Source organism: Otolemur garnettii, unplaced genomic scaffold, assembly GCF_000181295.1.
Source record: "Otolemur garnettii isolate 467f Iridium unplaced genomic scaffold, OtoGar3 scaffold00036, whole genome shotgun sequence".
Classification (NCBI taxonomy): Eukaryota; Metazoa; Chordata; class Mammalia; order Primates; family Galagidae; genus Otolemur; species Otolemur garnettii.
Genome location: NW_003852431.1, coordinates 8921649 through 8944939, shown reverse-complemented (window position 1 = coordinate 8944939; position 23291 = coordinate 8921649). Strand labels below are relative to the sequence as shown.

At 38.8% G+C, this 23291-nt stretch overlaps 1 protein-coding gene across 1 annotated transcript in view; it reads right to left on the bottom strand.

Moving 5' to 3' along the window:
• Positions 1–23033, bottom strand: part of MYCBP2 (MYC binding protein 2, E3 ubiquitin protein ligase) — a 273377-nt gene extending 250344 nt beyond the window's left edge. The window contains exon 1 of the mRNA XM_023513171.1: positions 22478–23033. Coding sequence (XP_023368939.1) covers positions 22478–22779 — 302 coding nt within the window. The 5' untranslated portion in view covers positions 22780–23033. The remainder of the gene's footprint in view (positions 1–22477) is intronic.
• Positions 23034–23291: the final 258 nt, after the last annotated feature.

The window sequence follows — 23291 nt, the reverse complement described above, 5'->3', positions numbered from 1 at the left end:
TCAAAGAGCCTGGTTTTGCTGAACAAGGCGGCTCATACCTATAATGCCAGCATTCTGGGAGGCTGACCTGGGAGGATTCGTTAAGTCCAGCAGTTTGAGACTAGCCTGAGCAAAAGTGAGACCTTGCTCTCTACAAAAAAAATAGAAAAATTGGCTCAGTGCCTGTAGCTCAGTGGCTAGAGGGTCAGCCACATACACTGGGGCTGCTCCAACCCAGCCTAGGCCAGCTAAACAATGACAGCTGCAACAAAAAATAGCCAGGCATTGTGGCAGGCGCCTGTAGTCCCAACTACTTAGGAGGCTGAAGCAAGGGAATCACTTAAGCCCAAGAGTTTGAGTTTGTTGTGAGCGGTGACACAACAGCACTCTACCAAGGGCGGCATAGTGAGACTCTGTCTCAAAAAAAAAAAATGTGTGGCTCACACCTGTAATCCTGTAATCCGAGCACTCTGAAAGGCCAAGGCTGGTGGATTGTTTGAGTTCAGGAATTTGAGACCAGTATGAGCAAAAGCGAGAGTCCATCTCTATTAAAAATAGAAAAACTGAGGCAAGAAGATCACTTGAGCCCAAGAGTTGGAGGTTGCTGTGAGCTATGACACCATAGCAGTCTACTTAGGGTGACAGCTACAGATTCTTGTCTCAAAAAAAAAAAAAAAGTGTGTGTGTGTATAAAACTTCTCAACATTAAAAAATGCAGTCCTCTATCTGTTAAGAAATTCTAAATCCCTTATCAAAATTTATCCACAAAGAAAACCAAACTCCAATGGTATTGCTGGTGAATTTTTCCAGATACTTAAAAAAATTCACTGGTACTTTCTTTCAAACATTATCCATCTTAGACTAACTCTTCCAGAGCACATAAAAAGAAACATTTCCCAACTCATTTTACAGACAATCACAACTTTGATACCAAAATTTGAAAAGAATATTTCAAAATATGAAAATATCATACCAAAATCTACAAACACAGAAGCAGAAGTACTACATAGCCAAAAGATAGATACAACTCAATTTTTTTTTATTATTACAGTTTTTTTTTATAATTTAAGAATATTACAGGGGTACACATGTTTTGGTTACATAATTTGCTTCTGTAAATTTTAAGTCCGAGTTATAAGTGTGCCCTTCACAGAGAAGGTGCACATTGTACTCAAATTTACCCAACTCCTCCTTCCCCTTCCCACCTACTTGATTCCTACTGTGTTTTACTTCCATATGCGCAAATAAATGTTGATCGACTAGTTCCAATTTAGTATTGAGTAAGTACGTGTGGTGTTTGTTTTTCCATTCTTATGATACTTCACTTAGAAGAATGGTGTCTAGTTCCCTCCAGGTTATTACAAAAGATAAAAGATCTTTTTTGACTGGCAATACACCACAGTATATACATACCACATTTTATTAATCCACTCACGTACTGATGAGCACTTGGGTTATTTCCGTATCTTTGCAATTGTGAACTGTGCAGCTACAAAATTCCAGTACAAGTATCTTTCTTATAAAATGTCTTTTTTTCTTTGGGGTAAATACCTAGTAGTGAGATTACTGGATTGAAAGGGAAGTCGACTTTCACTTCTTTGAGGAATCCTTCATACTATTTTCCATAGAGGTTGTACTCATTTGCAGTCCCACCAACAGCTTAAAAATGTTCCTTTCTTTCTGCCAGCACTTGTTTTGGGAATTTTTGATAAGAGCCATTTTCATTAGACAACTCAAATTTTATTTTTTTTTAAACAGAGCCTCAACTGTCACCCTGGGTAGAGTGCTGTGGCATCATGGCTCACAGCAATCTCCAATTCCTGGGCTCAAGCAATTCTCCTGCTTCCGCCTCCCAAGTATCTGGAACTACAGGCGCCCACCACAATGCCTGGCTATTTTTTGGTTGCAGCCGTCATTATTGTTTGGCAGGCCCGGGCTGGATTAGAACCTGCCAGCTTAGGTGTATGTGGCTGGAGCCTTAGTCACTTGAGCCACAGGCGCAGAGCCGACAACTCAATTTTCAACTGATAAACATAAAAACAAAATATTTACAAAATAGTCTCTATATACTGGCCAGCTCTTCATAAAATTTTGCAATGAATATTTATGTAAATAAAAGTACATTTAGCTATAATATCCCATTTTCCCTGTGCATGGTGATTTTGGGGACACCCTGTACTTCCCTAAAGATGAGGGAAAATGAAAGTTTATACTATCACCACTTCTTGAAAAAGAGGCACTTCAACCAGCAGAGATCTCACAGACCACCAAGGCTTATATGAAAGGTCTTTATTGGTGGGGGGAGGCTGCAGAGCAGCACCAAGGAGGAGAGAAAAGAGAGGAGAGAGATAAGGAGAGAGTGGGGAAGAGAAGAGAGAGAGAGAGTAGAGAGCAAGGGGGAAGAGGAGGGAAAAGAGAGAGAGCAGAGAAGAAAGGCAGAGAGAGGTGGGAGAGAGAGAGAAGGAGGGGGACATATTTTTATATAGGGAAGTTTCAGAAGGGGCTGGTGGGATAACCAATTAAGGAGTTATTCCTCTGGCAGGGCGGGCAGTGGGAAATTGGAACATGTTGATGAGGTAAGCAGGCCACTCCCTGTGCTAGGGAGGAGTTGTAACTTTAAGGGCAGGAAGGGGCTTTTTTGGGGGAAGGGGCTTTCTGAGGCAATTATCTAACACTTCTACTTAACACTATATTGTATGTACGTAAAGTTAAAAAAAAAACTCATAATGGTTGAAAAGTAAAAGTTAAAGCAATTTTATTTGTAGATATTTACATTTATAGAAAATGCTCAAAATAACCCATAAATAAGGAATAAATGTATTATCAAAGAGACTGGATACAAGATCAATTTTTAAAAATAACCAATTTATAAAAACACCATGTGTAAATTGAAACTTTTCTATGGAAGGCAGACTTATTCTCCTGTATAATTAATGTAATAATGCTCACATCATTGTGTTCAGGCATCAATGAATAAATTAGGGAGGAATACTAGACTGATTACTAAGTAGAAAACTTTTATTTACTTAACCTAGCCTACCAATTAGTAATAAGAAAAGAGATCGTAAGAATTCAAGTTGATTTAGGAGAGAGATACAAATAGATTTTTTACATACAGCTTCAGTCTCCTGATTTTATTCAGAAGTTTTTACATGTGGAGGAGGGCTATAAATAAAACTATCTTGGCAGTGGCCAGAGCGGCAGAAGAAAAAAGAGGGTAAAATAATGGAGGTGGGAGAAGAAATGAGAGAAGGAAAAGTTTCTGAAAAGTCATGGCAATACACCATGCCTTATGCAGATTTATGTAAGTATGCACAGCCTAGGTGGGCCTGGGAAACTCGAGCCATGAAGCAACTGTAAAACTTTCTGAAGATAATCTATTCATCCCAAGCAAGCCTCAGAGATACCCACCAGGGTAATGACAGCACATAACTAGGCACACAGAGATACAAGGCACCACGAGTGAGAAAGCAGAAACAGACAAAAGATATGCAGACTTCAGATGGTGAATTTTTTAGAAAGACTGTAACGTGACTACGTTTAAAATTCTTTTTTTAAAAAATTCTTCATTAAATCATAACTGTGTACATTTATGGGGTACAGATTTTAAGAAATAAAAGACTCCAGAATTTAAGAAATAAAAGACTATCTTTAAAATATTTGCAGGGAGTGGGGAACAGAGTGCATGTGGGGAAAAATAAACTTTTAGACATGAAAAATATAACTGAAACTGAAGACTCAATAGGTGAATTAATAGCATATTAAACACAGTTGAATAGAAAATTCAAGATCTAGAAAGTAAATCAGAAAAAAAATCTACAATTCCGCACAAAAAGATAAAAAGGCTGACAATATGTGCCTGGAACTTTATCTAAATCTGAAACCTCCTCTTTCTACTCCTTCCTCCATCCCCAAAGCCCTACCTTTTGCAACTATACCCTTACTCTCACATACGAGATCCCATCTCATTTATCATCTTTAAAGATTTTGTTCAACCAATTATACCCTCTCTTTGTTCACTATAACCTTTTTTTCCCTATGGTTTCTAACCTTAAAGGCCTACTATCCTGCAGGTGGAAAAAAAAAAAAATAAATGATCCTCTCTCCCTCTTCATCATCAAATTCCTTAAGGAAAATAAAAGATCTTTCATTGTCTTGAACTCTTTCAAACTCTTACTACAATCCTCTACAAGTTTGGGAGACTTCTCAGTATAGGCAGTCCCAGGGTTATAAAGTTGGAAAAGGTACATTTACCTGTAATTGCCTTTGTTCACAAGTGTGAGTCATACATCAGTCAGATGTTTGTAACTCGGAGACTTACTGTGATAGCCTCCATTCATAAGTGCACGTTGTTTGTAAGTCAGATGATTGTAACTCGGGGACTGCCTGTACCATAACCTTTCTAGTCTTTATTCTTCACAATCTCCTGCATATGATTACCGACAAGCACTGCCTACTTCTTTACATACTCCCCCATCACCCCTGATGTCTAGAACGATTCCTATTATAGTGTTTCTTCTCCCTTTGATGATGACTCCATCTTAATCTTCTTCACTGGATCCTTTTTCTTCCTTTCCTTGTCTTTTAAATCTTCTAAATGTGAGTTATCACTTCTAATGTGCGTTATCTGTCCATATTATATATTCATTTCTGCATTAATAAGTTAAAAATCTTGTTTCCAATAAGCTATAACAATCTTAGAGTTTAAACAACCTTTAACAGTAATAGCTATTGAGGTTAATGAAGATCATCAGAATGCTGATCTAAACCCAGCTATGTTCTCTGATAATAAAGGTATTTTTGCCATGAAAATCTACAAACTTTCTAGCCACTTCCAAATCCATGATCCAAGTCTCTTAACTTACCTGATAAAATGGGAACACCATTGAGATGTACTCCCTTTACTTTCCTTCTATCTACCTCAAAATGATCTCTACCAGGGCCTTACTCTATTACTTATCCCCATTCTCCCTCTTTTTTTTTTTTAATAACTATTCCTGCCCTTTTCTTTCAGCCCACAGGATTAGAGTACAAAATTAAGAGACAAATGATTCGGGTTCAAATGTAGACTCTGTTAATTACTAACTCTGTGATCTTGGGAAAGTTACTTAGCCTTGCTGTGCCTCAGTTCTGTCATTGAGAAACAGGATGAAATTGCAGCTTTCCCACTAGATGAAGACACACTTATTCACCTGGTATTTAGTAAATGCTAAACAAATTTTATTTATTATAATTATTATTCCCATGCTTGGTTTGGGTTTTCCCAGAAACAGACCTAGACTCAAGACTTCAAGTGCAGTAGTTGTTTTGAGAGGAAATCCCAGGAAAAAACATTAATAGTAGAAATCAGAAGTGAAATGTGAAGGGAAGGAAGTTAAGAACGGGTGCATCATGAAGCCAGTTATTCTAATGGGCAATTAGAGTGTGATCCTAGTGGAGAACTCCAGTAGATGGTATAGAACATGGCTCAGAGTTATTCCAATTGCAGGTGAGAAATTCATCCAAGGTAAGAAAGCCTGGTGCAACATTTGAAAATCAAGTAATGTAATCTGTCACATCCACAGGCTAAAAACAAAAATCACATGACTGACTCAAAAGATGCAGAAAAAGCATTTGACAAAATCCAACACCCATTCATGATAACATCTCTCAAAGAACTAGAAGCCAAGGGGAACTGCCTCATCTTGGTAAAGAATATAAAAAACCTACAGCTAACATCTACCAACTCCCCATCCATCATTAATTGAAAACTTTTTAGAAGACATTAACTCTCTGGCATTTCTGGATTGGCTGGCACACATGTTTCTTTTTGGGCAGAAAGTCACAAATGTTTGCATAGACTCTAAGGAGATAATTGCCAAAAGCTATGCCTAGGACACTAAGAAGGTCTGCTACAGTGAATTCTTTGTCTCTTTCCTAAAGCTACCACTTTCCTTCTTTCCCTTTAAATACTAATTTCTAAATACTCTACTCCCTTCTCCAACTTACCTCACTTTCCCACTGGAAAATGTGCCTTCTCCCACCTTCTGGAAAAAGGAGGTAGGAATGAGCTCATTATAATCTCTTAATGCCAACTTCAAGATCCTATCTCAGACTTCTTTTTAACTGGCCACAGGAAAATAGGCAATTTGTGAGGAGCCTTTGAATACATCAAATGATATGAACAAATGAATGAAATGAGAATCTGAGCATAATGAATAGAGAGAAAACTAGCAGTAGATTTTTCAAAATGCAAACTAGAGCTTAAGGGACACAGTTTTACCTATAAAACAGACCAAGAAGTCAAATGGATTTTTGAAATCACAAGACTGAGATAACCAGAGACGAAAACACGAATGGTTTAAACCCTCCAATTAAAAGGCAAAGAATGCTGAATGAATTTTTTAAAAGGGGTAAGATTCTATAACAACCGCCTATAGGAGAGAAACTATAAATATAAAAATACAGATGGGTCAAAATTAAATGGGTGGGAGTCAGACATGGTGGTTCATACTTATAATCCTAGCATTTTGGGAGGCCAAGGTGAGAAAACTGCTTAAATCCAGAATTCAAAACCAGCCTGAACCACATAGTGCAGACCCAATCTCTACCAAAAAAATAGAAATACTAGTGGCCAGCACCTCTGGCTCAGTGGGTAGGGCGCTGCCCCATATACTAAGGGTGGCTGGTTCAAACTTGGCCCTGGCCAAACTGCAACAAAAATAGAAAAACTAGTTGGGCATGGTGGCAAGTACCTCTAGTCCTAGGCTAACACATGAAGAAGATCCTTGAACCCAAGAATTTGAGGTTGCAGTTAGCTATACTATTGGCCCCAATACTCCAGCCTGGACAATAGAGTAAGACCCTATCTCAAAAAAAAAAGAAGATGGGAAATATTTAATATGTAAACAGTAAGGATAAAAATTCTGAAGAGACCATTTTAATATCAGACAAATACATTCATCACAAAGAATTTTACTGGCAATAAGGAGAGGTATCATGATGAAAGAACAATGAAATAAAGCACAAGGAATTGTTAATAATTATAAAGGTATATATACCTAATAGAAGATCCTCAGAGTATATGAAGCAAAAATAGGTAAAATTAAACTGCCAAAGCTATAGCCATAATTAGAGTGAAATAGTCTTAAAACTCTTCTACCAGTAACTGATAGAACTAGACAAAAAATGAATGCACACACAAAACATCCATCTAACACTACCATCCAACTGTTAATTGACATTTATAGAATTCTATACCTGAAAAATGACAGAACACATTCTTTTCAAGTGCACATGCTACAATCACCAGGACAGAACATATACTAAGCAATAAAATATATCTCAATAAATGTTAAAAGACCAAAATCACGAAAAATGTACATTTTGATGTAATAATAATGATGAATATATAAGAAAAAAACCAAACATCTGAAAGTTAAATGAAGTAACTCTAAATAATGCATAGGTCAAAGATAAAATCACAAAGAAAATAGGAAACTGTTTTGAATTAAATGACAAATATACAGCAGTCAAAATTTGTGGGAGGCAACTAAAGTAGCACTTAAGTGAAAATTCGTAGCTTTAAATACTTACATTAGAAGAAAAGAAAAATCTAAATCAATTACATAAGATTCCACCTTAAGAAACTAGAACAAAGAGGAAAGAGTAGAAAGAAGTAAATTAAAATGAGAGAAAAGTCAATAAAATAGAAAACATATCAAAAATAAGAAAACTTGATAAACTTAAAAGTTGATTCTTTGAACTTTTGAACAAAATTGTCAAATTGCAAGCTAGAATTAACAAGGGGGGAAAAAACTCCAATATGAAGAGGAATAAAAAAGAGATCATTAGAAATTAAAGAGAGGGTATCACTACAGACCCAGTGGATATTAAGTAGATAGTAAAAAAAATACTACGAAAACTCTATGCCTACAAAGTGGATAACCTAAATGAAACAAACCAATTCCTCGACAGTGTCAAACTCACATGAAAAGATAAGAAGATAATCAGATAGGCCTATACATATTTAAAAAATTAAATCAACAATTAATAACCTCCTAAAACAGAAAGGCCAGAGAAATCACTACTGAATTCTATGAAACACTTAAGGAAATAATTATATCAATTCTCCACCATCCTTTTCATGAGATAGAAACAGAGGGAATTCCTTCTAACTCAGTCTACAAGGCCAGCATTACCCTAATAACAAACCAAAAATGTTACAAAAGAAGAAAACTATTAAGATAAATCAGTATCTCTCATGAACATTGGCACACATGTGTACACACACGCACACACACAAATCCTCAACAAATTATTAGCAAATCAAATCCAACACTGAAAAATAAATGATATACCACAAACCAAGTGTAATTTATCCAAGGTATGAAAGCCTGGTTCAACATTTGAAAATCAAGTAATGTAATCTGTCACATCCACAAGCTAAAAACAAAAATCACATGACCGACTCAATAGATGCAAAAAAAGCATTTGACAAATCCAACACCCATTCATGATAACATCTCTCAAAGAACTAGAAGCCAAGGGGAACTGCCTCAACTTGATAAAGAATATCTTTAAAAAACCTACAACATCATCCTTAATGATAAAAACTAGAAGCCTTCTCACTAAGATCAGGATCAAGGAAAGGTTGTCCCTTCTCACTGCTCCTTATGAATGTCATTCTGGAAGTCTGAGCTGATGAAATAAAACAAGAAAAACAAAAAACATACAGATGGGAAGGAAGAAATAATCTGTCTTTGGAGATAACATAATCATCTATGTAGAAAATTCAAAAGAATGGATGAAAAAATTCCTGAAACTAATAAGAGATTATTATTGCAGCAAGGTTGCATGATACACGGTTAATATACAAAACTCAACTGCTTTCCTGTATACCAGCAATGAACAAGTGGAATTTGAAAATAAAAAACACAATACAATGTATACAATCACCTCCAAAAATGAAAAAGTTAAAAAAAAATATGTGTAAGATCTGTGTGTGGTAAACTACAAAACTCTGTTAAACAAAATCAAAGAAGAGCTCAACAAATGGAAAAACATTCCATGGTCATGGACAGGAAGACTCAATACTGTCAAGATATAAGTATTTCCCAACTTGATTTACAGATTCAATGCAATCCTAGTAAGACTCTCAGCAACTTATTTTATGGATTTTGACAAACTAATCCTAAAGTTTCTATGGAGAGGTGAAAAACTCAGAATAGTCAAGAAAATACTGAAAGAGAACAAAGTTAGAAGACTAATATTGCCTGTTTTCAAGACTTACTACAGAGCTACAGTAATCAGCCATTTGGTATTGGTGAAAGAAGAGACAAAGAGAGAAAAGGAACAGAGAACCCAGAAACAGACCTGCATAAATATATTCGGTGCCAAAAAAAAAAAAGCACACACATTTAAAGAAAGGAAAAAACTGTATTAAAATTGTAATACTCAAGTCACATTTGACTTCTGCAATTATAAGAGACACAAGATGCAATATAAAAAATAACGATTATTGGCATATATTATATATTATAATTTTGGCACCCTCTGTATAGGCAACTGATATTTGACAAAAGAGCAAGAGTATTATAATGGAGCAAAAGTAGTCTTTTCAATCAAAGGTGCTGGAACAACTAGACATAAACATGCAAAGAAATGAATTTAGACACAAACCTTACACCTTTAATAAAAGAAACCTCAGTACAGAAAACAGGCTCTCTCTATAAAACACAGAACTATAAAACTCCTAGAAAGTAATACAGGAGAAAAACTAGATGACCTTAGGTATGGCAGTGACTTTTTTTTTTTTTAAAGACAGGGTCTCATTCTGTCACTCACGCTGGAGTGCAGTGGAGCCATCAAAGTTCACTATAACAATGACCCTTGGCCTTGGCCTTCTAAGTAGCAAGGACTATGTAGCAAGCACACCACTTCACCCAGCTAATTTTTTAAATATTTTTATTTTCTTTTGTTGAGGCTCAGGTCTGAAACTCTGAGCCTCAAGTGATCCTTCCACCTCATCCTCCTAAAGTGCTGGGATTACAGGTGTGAGTCACCACACCTGGAGAGCAATGACCCTTTAGATAAAACACCAAAGCATGATCCATGCAAAAAATAATTAATAAGCTGAACTTCATTAAAGTTACAAACTTCCATTCTGTAAAATACAATGCTAAAAGAATGAAAAGGTAAGGCAGAGATTGGGAGAAAATATTTGCAAAAAACATCTAATAAAGATCTGTTATCCAAAATGTAACAAGAAGTCTTAAAACTCAATTAGAAAAAAACAACCCACCCAATTAAAAAATGAGCCAAAGACCTTAACAGACATCTCACCAAAGATACACAAATGGCAAATAAGCATATGAAAAAATGTTTTACATCACATGTCATCAGGAAAATACAAATTAAAACAACAAGGTATCACTACACAACTCTCAGAATGGCCCAAATCCAGAATACTGACAACACCAAATGCTGACAAGGATGCAGAGCAACAGGAACTCCCATTCATTCTTGGTGGAAATCAAAATGGTAAAGCCACTTTGAAAGATAAGTTTGGTGGTTTCCTAAAAAACCAAACACACTCTGACTATATTATCCAGCTGTCACACTTCTTGGTACTTACTAAAGAACTGAAAATTTATGCCCACTAGATTTAACCATTTCACAATGCATGTATATTCCAAAATATCATGTTATTCATGTTAGAAACACATGGTGTTATTTGCCAATTTTCCAAAAAGAAAAAAAAAGAGACAGAGAAACAAGGTATGTCCACACAAAAATCAGTGCTCAGATGTTTACAGCAGCTTTATTCATAATCATTAAAACTTAGAAGCAATGGAGATGTCCTTTAGTAGATGAATAAACTGTGATATACCCAAACAATGGAATATTTTTCAGCGCTAAAAAGAAACAAGCTATTAAACCACCAAAAGATAAGAATGAACCTTAAAAGCATATTACTAAATGAAAGAAATCAATCTGGGCTCGTCGCCTGTGGCCCAAGTGGCTAAGGTGCCAGCCACATACATCTAAGGTGGCGGGTTCGAATCCAGCCCGGGCTCACCAAACAACTATGACAGCTGCAACCAAAAAAGAGCCAGGCATTGTGGTGGGTGCCTGTGGTCCCAGCTACTTGGGAGGATGAGGCAGGAGACTCACTTGAGCCCAGGAGTTGGAGGTTGCTGTGAGCTGTGATGTCACAGCACTCTACTCAGGGAGACAGCTTGAGGCTCTGTCTCAAAAAAAAAAAAAAAGAAAAAAAATCAATCTGAAAAGGCCATATACTATGTAATTTCAACCATCTGACATTCTGGAGAACAGACGGTTTTTTAGGGCAGTAGAAATACTCTGTACAATACTATAATGATGGACATGTGACATTTTACATTTGTCCAAACCTACAAAGTATACAACACCAACAGTGAACCCTAATGTAAACTATGGACTTTGGGTGATTATGATGTACCCATGTAGGTTCATCACTAAAAACAAATGTACCCCTGTGCTGGGGAGTGTAGATACGGGAGAGGCAATGCATATGTGAGGCAAAGGGTAATATTTGTACCTTCCCTCAATGTTGCTATGAACCTAAAATTGATATAAAAAATTATCTTAAAAAGGAGTTTGGGTGGAGAATTATTATCACAGATCCCACAAACCTTCAAAGGTAATGAGAGAATGCTATGAACAGATTCAAACCAAAAAATTTAGATGAACTAGACAAAATTCTCCATAAAAATACAACTCATCAAAATTGACATGAGAAATAACAGAAAATCTGACTATCCCTATATCTATCAAAGAAATTCAATTTGTCAAAAGCTTCCCCAAAAGAAAATTCCAACACCAGATAATGCCACTGGTGAATTCTATCAAATATTCAAACATCAATCTTGTGCAAAATTTTTAAAAATTTTTAAATTTTTAGGGCAGTGTCTGTGGCTCAGTGTGCAGGGCGCCAGCCCCATATACAGAGGGTGGCGAGTTCAAACCCAGCCTGGCCCAACTGCAACAATAAATAGCTGGGTGTTGTGGTGGGCCCCTGTAGTCCCAGCTACTCGAGAGGCTGAGGCAAGATAATCGCTAAAGCCTAGGAGTTGGAGGTTGCTGTGAGCTGTGACACCACAGCACTCTATCAAGGGCAATAAAGTGAGACTCTATCTCTAAAACAAAGAAACAAATTTTTAAATTATTACAAGGCAGGATTACTCCTTAACTCATTATAGGCAATGAGGATAATTATAATACTAGAACCTGACAAAGACATTACAAAAGAAAAAAAATATATATATATAAATATAGTGTGTGCATGTATAATACATATACAGGACCAACATCCCTCATGAACATGTACCTGAAAATTCTGAACAAAATATTAGGATATGAAATTTAACAACACATCCCATAAAAGGAGGTCTTATCTCAGGAATGCAAAAAAATTGATTTGACATTCAAGAAGTTAGAAAAGCTTGAATAAAGCACAGACCAAGGGGTGGGGAGGCCAGAGATCATAAAGATGGATAGATAATATCATTATTTATAAAGAAAATCCTGGCTCCGCACCCATAGCACAGTGGTTACGGCACCAGCCACGTACACCGAGGCTGGCAGGTTCAAACCCAGCCCAGGCCAGCTAAGCAACAATGCAAATGCAACAGAAAAATAGCTGGGCATTGTGGTAGGCACCGTAGTCCCAGCTACTTGGGAGGCTGAGGCAAGAGAATCACTTAAGCCCAAGAGTTTGAGGTTGCTGTAAGCTGTAATGTCACAGCACTCTACCATAGTGAGACTCTGTCTCAAAAAAAAAATCCCAAAGAATCTTCAAAACTATAAAATTTATAAATGAGCTCAGTAAGGTCACAGACACATAAGGTTAATATATAAAATCAACTGTATTGGTACATACTAATATCAAACAACTGAAAAATAGGGAAAGAAATCATTATAGTGGCACGGAAAACCATAAAATGCCCCCATCAACCAGTTCACATAGGTCCCCTCAAGAATTATATATCACCAAAAGCAATGCCCAGAAAACTAAGCAGAAGTCTTTAGCCAACCAATATTCCTAGATGCTGCAGGGGAATAAGCACCTCAGTTCTGAACAGGGGATCTGGGTTCCATACCACAGCATTCACTAGAGTCTGCCTATTACACTAGTAGGATTCACTTACCTCAAGTAAGTTCTAGAAAATGATCCTCCAGAATTCTAGAGAAAATTTCTAGCAAAATGAAAGTGGGTCAAACTATACCCCTACTCACTACAGATAGTTTCAAGGCCAAAACTGACATTCAGAACCTCTTCTCTACTAGCCATTCTAGATTCCCTTCATCTTTGGCTAGCACTTCTACTGGGCCAGGTGGGTGACTTCATGAGTGAGTGGTCATTAGGTCTTTCTCATATCCATTTACAATCAACATTGGGCGAGGAAGTACCAAGAAACACCCAGCAAATCACCTGTGCCAAAACTCTTCCATGCTTCATTGTGCTTCTCCAGATGAAGAGGGACATTAACCTTGTCCAAACAGTAACCTCTATTTAACTAGAAAAGCAGCCCCCAGTCCCAGTGGCAGCTGGAGCTTAAAGAATAACAGCATTCTTACAACATCTTATGTTGGAAACACTTCCCTTCTGAGAACCCAGAGCTACAGAGATGATGGAAAGTATAAATTCCTAAGGTGGCTCTCTGAGAGTGAAGTTTAGTGGAAATTTTCCTACACATGTTCTTCCTATTGGCATCACTGGAGGATGGGGGTTCCATCCATCCTTGCAGGGTATCATTGCCAAGCTCCAGAATATCATCCTGAGCTGTGCCATCAAAAAACTATTTGTCTGCTCTATCAAGTCAGCAGCTTCTGGATGGTGTGGTGAATAATGGGACAAATGGATCCCATAGATCCTCCTTTGCTATCAAATTGGTCCCTCTGTTTGAAATGATTCCTTTGTTGAGAGATCATTCTGTAAGCTCTCAAGTAGGAGAGATGAATTTATCACCGCTGGAAAGATGAATTCATACCCAGAATATGTGTCAAATTCAGTCAAAAGGAATCACGGTCCTTTCCAAGACACAAGTTCTGGTTGGTCTCCTTAAAGGATGACTGGACTCTGCTGCTGTCAGCTGGACATTCAGCAGCAGCTGTTGCCAGATCATTACCAAGGCACAGAAGCCCTGTATTGGGCCCAGAAAGAGCCATCATCAGTAATTGTCCCATGCATTAGTAGGCCAAAAGAAATACCTATCAGTAGTGGTTATTAAGTAGTTAGATCCAAATAACTAGTAAGAATTTATAGTCTAAAAACTTAGTAAACATTTGCAAATTAATGCACATAAACTGGAAGAAAAGTATTTTTTGTTTCTTTCTCAAATAACCACAATTATATGAGACACCAGGACATGTGTACCTGCTAGGTACTAAACAACTTCTGAAAACTGAAATCAGATTGAACATCTCAACCTCCTTTCCTCTTCCACCCCAGTTCTGTGCAGTGCTTGATTTGTATCACAACTACCAAAAATACAACTTTGCAAAAGGAACACAGTATGATCTCCTGAAAAAACCTTGAACTACTTCAAGGTAGTAGTTTGTGACAGATAATAGAGTGCTTCCTTTGAAAAAAAAAATTTTTTTTTGAGAGAGTCTCACTCTCACCCTAGGTAGAGTGCCATGGCATCACAACTCACAGCAACCTCAAACTCTGGGGTTTAGGCAATCCTCTTGCCTCAGCCTCCCAAACTGCTGGGACTACAGGTGCCTGCTACAATGCTGGGCTATTCTTTGAGACCGGGTCTCGCTGTTGCTCAGGGTAGTCTCTAACTCCTGAGCTCAAGTGATCCTTCCACCTCAGGTTCCCAGAATATTAAGACTACAGGTGTAGTCTACTACACCCAGCCTTCCTTTGAAATTTTGAACTATGTGTGCCTGCTCTGGTGCTTTGTGGTGCCTCAGTGCACAGTTTGGGAACCTGTGTGTGTGTGTGTGTTTGTGTGTGTGTGTGTGTATTCCCTTTATCTCTTAGCAGATCCAGCATCTCCCAGTAGGTGTTGCTGTGACTTAACCAATTACCAGTTTGATGATAGCCAGTTGAGGAGAGGAAGTAGGAGGGGCAGAAAGGGCAGTATAGTCTTCTGCATAGTCCACACACAAGCACCCTCTATAGCCAGCAGAAGTAGACTGCTTCTGCAGACACAGAGAGTTAAGAGGAACATGGGGTTTCAAGTCCATCAATTCAGATGTCCCATCCTAATGGTTCAGCATTAATTCTCAAACAGAGAGTACCGACCCCAATATAGCAGGACTTGCTAAGAATTCAACTGTGGAGCTCTGCTAGCCTTAAAACTGAGTCTTAGGCCTAATCCTCAGTCTCTTTCCTCTTACCACAGATGTGTTTCTTTATATGCTGCTATAGAAACTTCAGTTTTTACAGTTTGCCCCCAATTATCTTCAGCCTTCTATCAACTTTCTCTGATCTATCAATGCTACTAAGAGTCATATGATTCTTCCCCTTATAATTAATTTCCCTGAATCTCTCAAAAGCCTAAGATAGTGTACCCTTCCACAAATATATAGTATATTCCAATTCACCACCAGCAAAAGTTCAAACAGTTACACAGTTACAGGGCATGCCAAGGGTTATCGGTATCAGTACCCCACCAACTACCAGGATGGGGTTCTCATTGCTATCCAGCCAGCCAATGGACCAGCTCCAAAATCTCATTTTAAAGTCTATTTCCTGGCCAGGATGGTGATTCATGCCTATAATCCTAGCAATCTGTGAGGCCAAGGTGAGCAGACCAGCCTGAGCAAGAGTGAGACCCTGTTTCCACTAAAAATGAAAAACTGAGGCAAGAGGATAACTTGAGCCCAAGAGTTTGAGGTTGCTGTGAGCTACAATGCCATAGCACTCTACTGAGGGCAAAAAAGTGAGACTCTGTCTAAAACAAATAAAAAAATAATAAAAAATAATAAAGTCTATTTCCTCACACCACTCCTTGCACCAAGTGTCATGGATCCTAGGGTTCCAAGGAAACAGACTCTGAAATGAAGATTTGCATATGAGCAGCTTCTTGTGAAATGCCCTCCAAATCAACCACTACAGGGCAGTGAAAGACCCAGGTCTGAGACCAAGGAAGGAGCTGAACTGCAACACAATCACAGGAAGGCCTCAGCAGTATGGTGAGAGCTCTAGTGTTAGGACAGACCACCAAAGCTGTCTTGCCTTGGAGCAAGGAGGCATTTACACTTCTACAGTGAACAGATATTAGAGATAGACTGCCCTGAAGAGGAGGCATGACTTTTGGGGAAGCAGCTCTGTTGGCACAGGGCAATGTCTGGAGATGGACTTAGCTGCAATCCGTTTTCCTAGTAATACTCTCAACAGCTAGGGAAACATATGCCTAAAAGGGGAAATCTGGGTAGCTAACCACAACACCCACCACACCAGCATGGACTATTATAACAATTTGGTTAAGGAGGAGAGAGAATTAAGCATTTACCTTGCTTTCTTAGAAAGAATAGTTCATCATCAGTTAATGAGAGAAAACTCTTTGTAGCAGAAGAGCACCAGCTAATACAGAAGTAATAGGATTATTTTTAAAAATCATTTTGAAATCCCTAATGAAATTATTGACTCAGATGAGGATTACCAAAGGATGCTAAAACCATTACGTGAAAGATGTTCACACTGAGCTAAAGTTATTACCCTGTGGTTACTTGCTCACTACAAATGGAAGAAGCACACATTTACAGAGGAGAGATCTAGCAGGTACCATCTTACCCAAGTAATCAGCCTTAGCATCATTAACAGTGAGACACCTGACAACATCTGGATGGGATGCAACACACAGTATTCAGCACTATATACAAAATATTCCCTGCTAAAAAATGTCTAACCAACACCTAATGAAGCCATGGGCCTAACTTCTACTTACAGAAAATACAGAGATAGAAAACAGAGAGATGAAATATCTAGGGGCCCTGCCCTTAAGAAGCTAGATTTACATGACACTCTATAAAAGGTAAAATATTAATGACAGAAAATGGATTTGTAGTGGCCAAGTGCTAGGGGTAGGAGGACCTAAAGAAACTTTTGGAAGTGATGGAAATGTTCTATACTTGATCATGCTGCCAGTTCCAAGAGTCTTCAAATGAACCTTTAAAGAGCATAAATTTTACTGTATATAAATTAAACCTCAATTAGCCTACTCTCTAGTCTAAAAACCTGAACATTTAACCTGATTTATGAAAAAAAAAAATGAAACTATTCTGGTTTTTTTTTTTTGTTTGTTTGGTTTTTTTTTTTTTTGTAGAGACAAGAGTCTCACTTTATCACTCAGTAGAGTGCCATGGCATCACACAGCTCATAGCAACCTCCAACTCCTGGGCTTAGGCGATTCTCTTGCCTTAGCCTCCCAGGTAGCTGGGACTACAGGAACCTACCACAATGCCCAGCTATTTTTGTTGTTGTTGCAGTTTGGCCGGGGCCAGGTTTGAACCTGCCACCCTTGATATATGGGGCCAGTGCCCTACCCACTGAGTCACAGGCTCTGCCCTATTCTGTTTATTTTTTAAACAAATATTTTAAGAGCAAAAGTATTTTTAAATTAACATTTTTCTCTTTTCCTGAGGTTGGGAAATGAATTCATTTCACACTTCTACCTACCTGTATGCCAGCAGAGCAGTTTTTGCCTTAAGATGTGTTTATACATTATAATACGATCCCACAGATGTAATAGCTATATTACATATTAACATATCAACAGCTATATATAAAAGAAAATTACTACCTATCTACAAATACAGATATATATGTATGTATGTATGTGTATATCTATCTATCCATGAGTGTATATATAAATATTCATATGTATGGATTCAATCCTATATTACTTCCTAACATACTCTTACAAGTAATGGCTCTTCATTGCTCAAAGCTGTCAGGGTTAGTCAGTGTCTAATGAACAAAATCTACTTTGTACCCTGCTCTCCAAGATGTCCCCCCTTCTGCCCAAAGCCTTTACTTTCAGAATGAATGAATTCTCTCCCTCACGAAACCTGCATCTCAGTTCTAACAGAAGTCTTACTATTACTTACAACTGATCTTTCTCTCTTCTGCTCATGCAAATTTTGAGCTGGCCCAGAATGCCATGTTTTTGGCATTAATAGGTCATGCTTTCTTCACCATTTCATTTTATCTTAACACTTCTATAAGTCTCTGCCTTTTGATCTTACACCTCCAGATAGACAATAAACTCAAGTCTAGGATTTGTGTCTTGTAAATCTTTGTAAGACCAATGGTTAGTGCCAAGTAATAACCCCTAAACATTTGCTGAATTGACCATTTAACCAAAATCCAATGCACCTGAAGGATGGACTCAAATACCATTTCTAGTAAGAATGAGATAAAGCAGCTAAAGGAACTAAATGGGTCTAGTTTAAAGAAGAAAAGCAAGCCCCAATTTTTGTCTCAATCTTCTGTATTGTTTTCATTAACTTTGTTCTTCTACCACTTCAAGACCTAGATACCTTGACTCCTCTTTATTTCCCTATCAGTTCCCTCTTGGCACCACCTTCCTTGTTATCACATGATCAAACATTATCACCTTCAATTTTTTCTTTGCCCTCCTATTCAACTAGACGTTTTCTCCATGTCTCTTTCGAACAGAAAAGCTTACAACACCATGCTCCTTGTAATTTAAAATGCAACTTTAATAATAATAACAGCTTACATTTAATGGGCACTTATCATGTGCAAGCATAATGTCCTTTAGAAAATTCTATGTGGTTGCAAGAAAAAGACAAAATCTAACTTACCCAATTTATCACAGAAAGAAAAAGGTAGAAAAGTATTTGAACTAAGCCACTCTGCTTCTAGAGCTCCAACATTTAGCCACTATGCTATGGTGCTTCCCAAGTGCCTGGCTATAAAACCATTCACATTCACAACTGATCAAATGTTCCTTTATTCATTTTTCTGCCAAACCCTTTCCCCCAAGACAATGTTCTAATTTTGATTAGCCTCATTCATCCAAAAACATATTTATTCAGTTACTGAATAAATCAAAGAGTTACTCCCACATTCTACACTGTCACTGAGACCAAAAATAAGAGCAAGGCATGATCACTACCTTCTTTTCAAGTACTCAGCAGCGCACTCTCAGAATAAAAAGAAAAAAATAACTAATTCTTACAGCACTTAATGTGCCAAGCACATACAAAGATTCGTTTACTCTACAAAACACTCCACATAATTATTATCCCATTCTACAATAAGAAAATTGAGGCATATAAGTTATATAATATACCCAAGGTTACACAACTAGCAAATGACAAAACCAGGATTTAAAACCAGTCTAGCTTCCCCATCCAAGCTCTTAAGCACTTTGTTAGAATGCCATTAAAGTCATTGACTCCATTAGGCATTAATCCTTCAGTTTCTCAACCCTGCACCTAAAGCACAACCCAAAGTAATTAATTCATTGAATACTGATAATTCACTTGCCATGTTTTTATTTCCTGAACAAAAGAAGCTTCTTCCCACTTCAGGGCCTTTATAATTTCCTAAAACACTCTTCCTTTAGATCTGCTTCTTCAACATTAAAATTCAACTTAAATGCCAACTCCCAAAGAGACCCTTCTTCACCACATTACCTAAAATAGCCCCACTATAAATTGCTCCATCACATGAAATTTCCTTCATAGTTACTTATCACTAGTTGTCTGTTTCTCCCATCAGAGTAGATGTTCCAAGGCAGTAAAGACCTTGCCTAACTTGCTCATTGCTACATCTTCAGCACTTACAACAGTGCCTGGAACACAGTAAGTACTTGAAGTTTATAGAATGAATGTCAGTAACAACGCTAGGCACTGGGATCATCAAAATGAATACACAGGGTATGGTTTCTACCCTCAATAAACTCCTATTCTTTATATTTACAAATACCTCCCCCCACCTTCTATGTTAAATGCAGACCAGGCCTAACTTTTTTTAAAGGCTAACCTTTCCACTTATCTCAATGAAATCTGTCCCTGAACTCTCCCTCCACCTCTCCTTATCAATTATCCCCTCTCTTACTTCTTTACTGGCTCCCTCTCCATTTACCCTCCCATATTTGAACATCTCACCAACCCACCTACACTTGAAAATCCTCTCAACCCTGAATCCCCCACTAAGTGACCCCAACATACTCCATTCACTCCTCACCACATCCCTGTACTCTGAACACTTCCCCAAAAGTTACTAGTGACCTGAAAACTGTTCTCATTTTCTTCAGCACTTAATACTTTTGAGAATTTTCAATCCACTTTCCTAGGGCCGGAGAACCTACTATTCTATGGTTCTCTTTTTAATTTTCTGATTCTTTTTTTCCTTCATTGTCTTCTGTCACACCTAAAACTGGATGCTCACTGGAGCTTCATCTCTATTCTTGCTCCAGTCTCTGGCTCTGAATGATCTCCTCTAACTCAACAGTACCCCATCCAAATAATTATATCATTCATTCACAGCCTAAATCCCAGCTCTACTATTCCCATCATCTTTAATAACAAATGTGACTTAATTCTTAATCAAATCCTCAATAAAGAGTAGTTGCAAGCTATTTTTTACAATAAAATAATGTAAACAAACTATGTTGTGAACAAAAATTAGCAAGAAGAATCATACAACATAAGGCCAGTTTCCATGAGTATTTCTGGAAATATCTGAGAAAATTCTTCATTACTTTTCACTGACAATTTGTACAAAAATAGACCAAAGACTAAAAATCACTCACAGATTTTATGTATTTGATTAACCTATATTGTCTAAAATTGCTAATACAGATCTAGATACACAGAAATCGTATTATTACACTAGAAGTAAGTCAAAACAGGAATATACTAGTCACAAATTATTGCATAAGTCTAGAAATAACACACAAAATAAATTCAAAATGTCTGAGAGGGGTTCTAACAGGGTACATAGAATTGCAATAGTTTAGAGTCTTAAAATTTGAGTGCCTCACACATCAAAATTATACCTAATTATGAAAGTAAACTGTCTAATGTGGTTTTGTGCTATTTTTCAAAAACTTCAGCAAGAAACATACTTGTGTCTGGCCTTCAGGTCAGACAGCAAAGGGTAATTACACACATTTATATCCATATGATAAAAATGCTTATGTGCTCAATCACATAAACAATCCCAGACATGAGAAGACTGGTTTGCACAGAAAAAGTGTGACCAAATCTCAATCTTTTCAAAACTCTCCAATGGATAAGATACAATCCATACTGATAAACTACAAATACCTGACTTACAGCCTAGTCCTAAACCTTTCCATAAGGGGAAAAAAGATATAAACTGTACTTTCAATAAATTCAGTAAACTCTTTAAGTTATTTGATTAAAATCCTACTATACTTTCCCCATGTACTGCAAGAAGCTGTGAGAAAAAAAAAATGTAGCCAACTCCCAATTACCACTGTCAAAGCTGGTGAAACAAGTCAGACATCATCCTTCAGGGTACGTGGCATGTAAAGGCATGGGAAAGAAAACAATAGGAATGCCCTTAGTAAAAAAGGCCCCCACATTTTAAGAAAAAGAAAATGAAAGTAATCTAACATCTCCATCCAGGAAGCTGAAGATGCAGCCTAACTGGAAGAGATCTAGGAGCTGCTCAAATTTTCTGGATGGTGGTAGTTGAACACTATACCAGCTGTCATATTTCGAAGTTCTGTAGCTTTCTCCTTACTCTCTATAAAATCCCTTCTTCTCTGAAGCCTATAATTATTAGAAGAAACAGAAAAGCAGATGAAATAGAAATGGCTGGTAGGACATCAGAACACAAGAGCAGATGCAACCTCATTTCTAGAAGACCAAAAGGCCATTATCGAAGTACAGCTATAAAACATCTGTCAGACACCATTCATGTCTGTACAGTATAAATCTCCACATGCATCCCTTATTCATAAATCTCTTAAAATCAAACCAGATGCCTACCTATCCCCCAGTCTGATAATCTAAAATTCATCCTACAAATATGATACTATCCTTAACCTATTCCATTGCTCCCATTAGCGAAAGGTACATTTCTTTTAAGAGAGGTGGAAAGGGGAGGAACGTCAAGGCAGAGGGGGGACGCGCAAATAACACTGCGGTAGACACACTGGACACACCACTTCCCTCACCACTCTTGCAAATTCTCTTCACCCTCTCTCCCTCTACCCATTCCTTCTCCTTCCTCAACATTACACACACGTGTTATAACTGACCAGCACAACCCCCTTATCTAGCATCACACACTACCCCACCATCCGCGACACAGACCACACACACTTCGAGCAGAAACTGCAACCACCGCACCCTCCTGTTTCAATAGGCATTTCCACCGTTCAGCATCAGGTGCTGACTGAAAGCTCGGTAAATACCCACGTACAAACACACAAACATCTCACTCACACACACGCGCGCGCACATCGCTGCACACGCGGCATGAGGCGCGAGGAAGGGCACCCTGGAGACGCACCTGGAGGCCGGGTGTCCAGCGCTGCTGCCTCCCTGGTCCCTGTCACTGAGCGCAGCTGTGTAAATCCTCCGGTAGCGGTCGGCCAGGGCCCGGCCTGACAGCAGCAGCTGGTAGTGACCCCGGGAGTCCACGGCGGGCAGCCCCAGCCCCAGCCCGGCAGCAGCCAAGGAGCCCTCGGAAACCGGCATGAACAGCGCCCCCGGCGCCGGGGAGGAAGAGAAGGTGGCGGCTGGGAAGAATCCGTCCCCGCCGGGCCCCGAGGAGGCGGCGGCGAGGGAAGCAGTAGCTGCGCACATCATCATCCTCGCCGCCGCCGCCTCGTCCCCGCGGGCCGGGCGGGCAGACACGCGCGCGCACACACAGCCCTTTTCCAACGACGACGGCTCCGGTGGCGGCCTCTGGCTCCCACGGCTGGGAGACTACAAAGACAGCGATCTCCTCCTCCTCCTCCTTCGTCTCCTCCTCTTCCCCCCCTCACCGCTCTCGCCGCTACTGGGGCCGCTCATCTAACCCCGCCACCCCGGTAGTGTGAGGAGGAGGCGGTGCCGCCGCTGCCGCTGCCGCCGCCGCCACCACCACCGCTGCCACCTCCAGGGCTACCCGCAATGGGAAGCTGCCGGCCTCACCGAGCATGCGCCACTCCTCGCGCATGCTTAGTAACCCCAGCCCGGCCTTCCTCGCACCCCCACTCGCTCCGCTACCACTCCCTCAACTCGGTCTGGGCTTTGGGTGTGGGGACGATGGGTTGTGCAGAATCTGAAAGGAATCCACTCCTCCGGGTTTTACTAGCAGCTTGATGAAGAGTAAGGAAAGT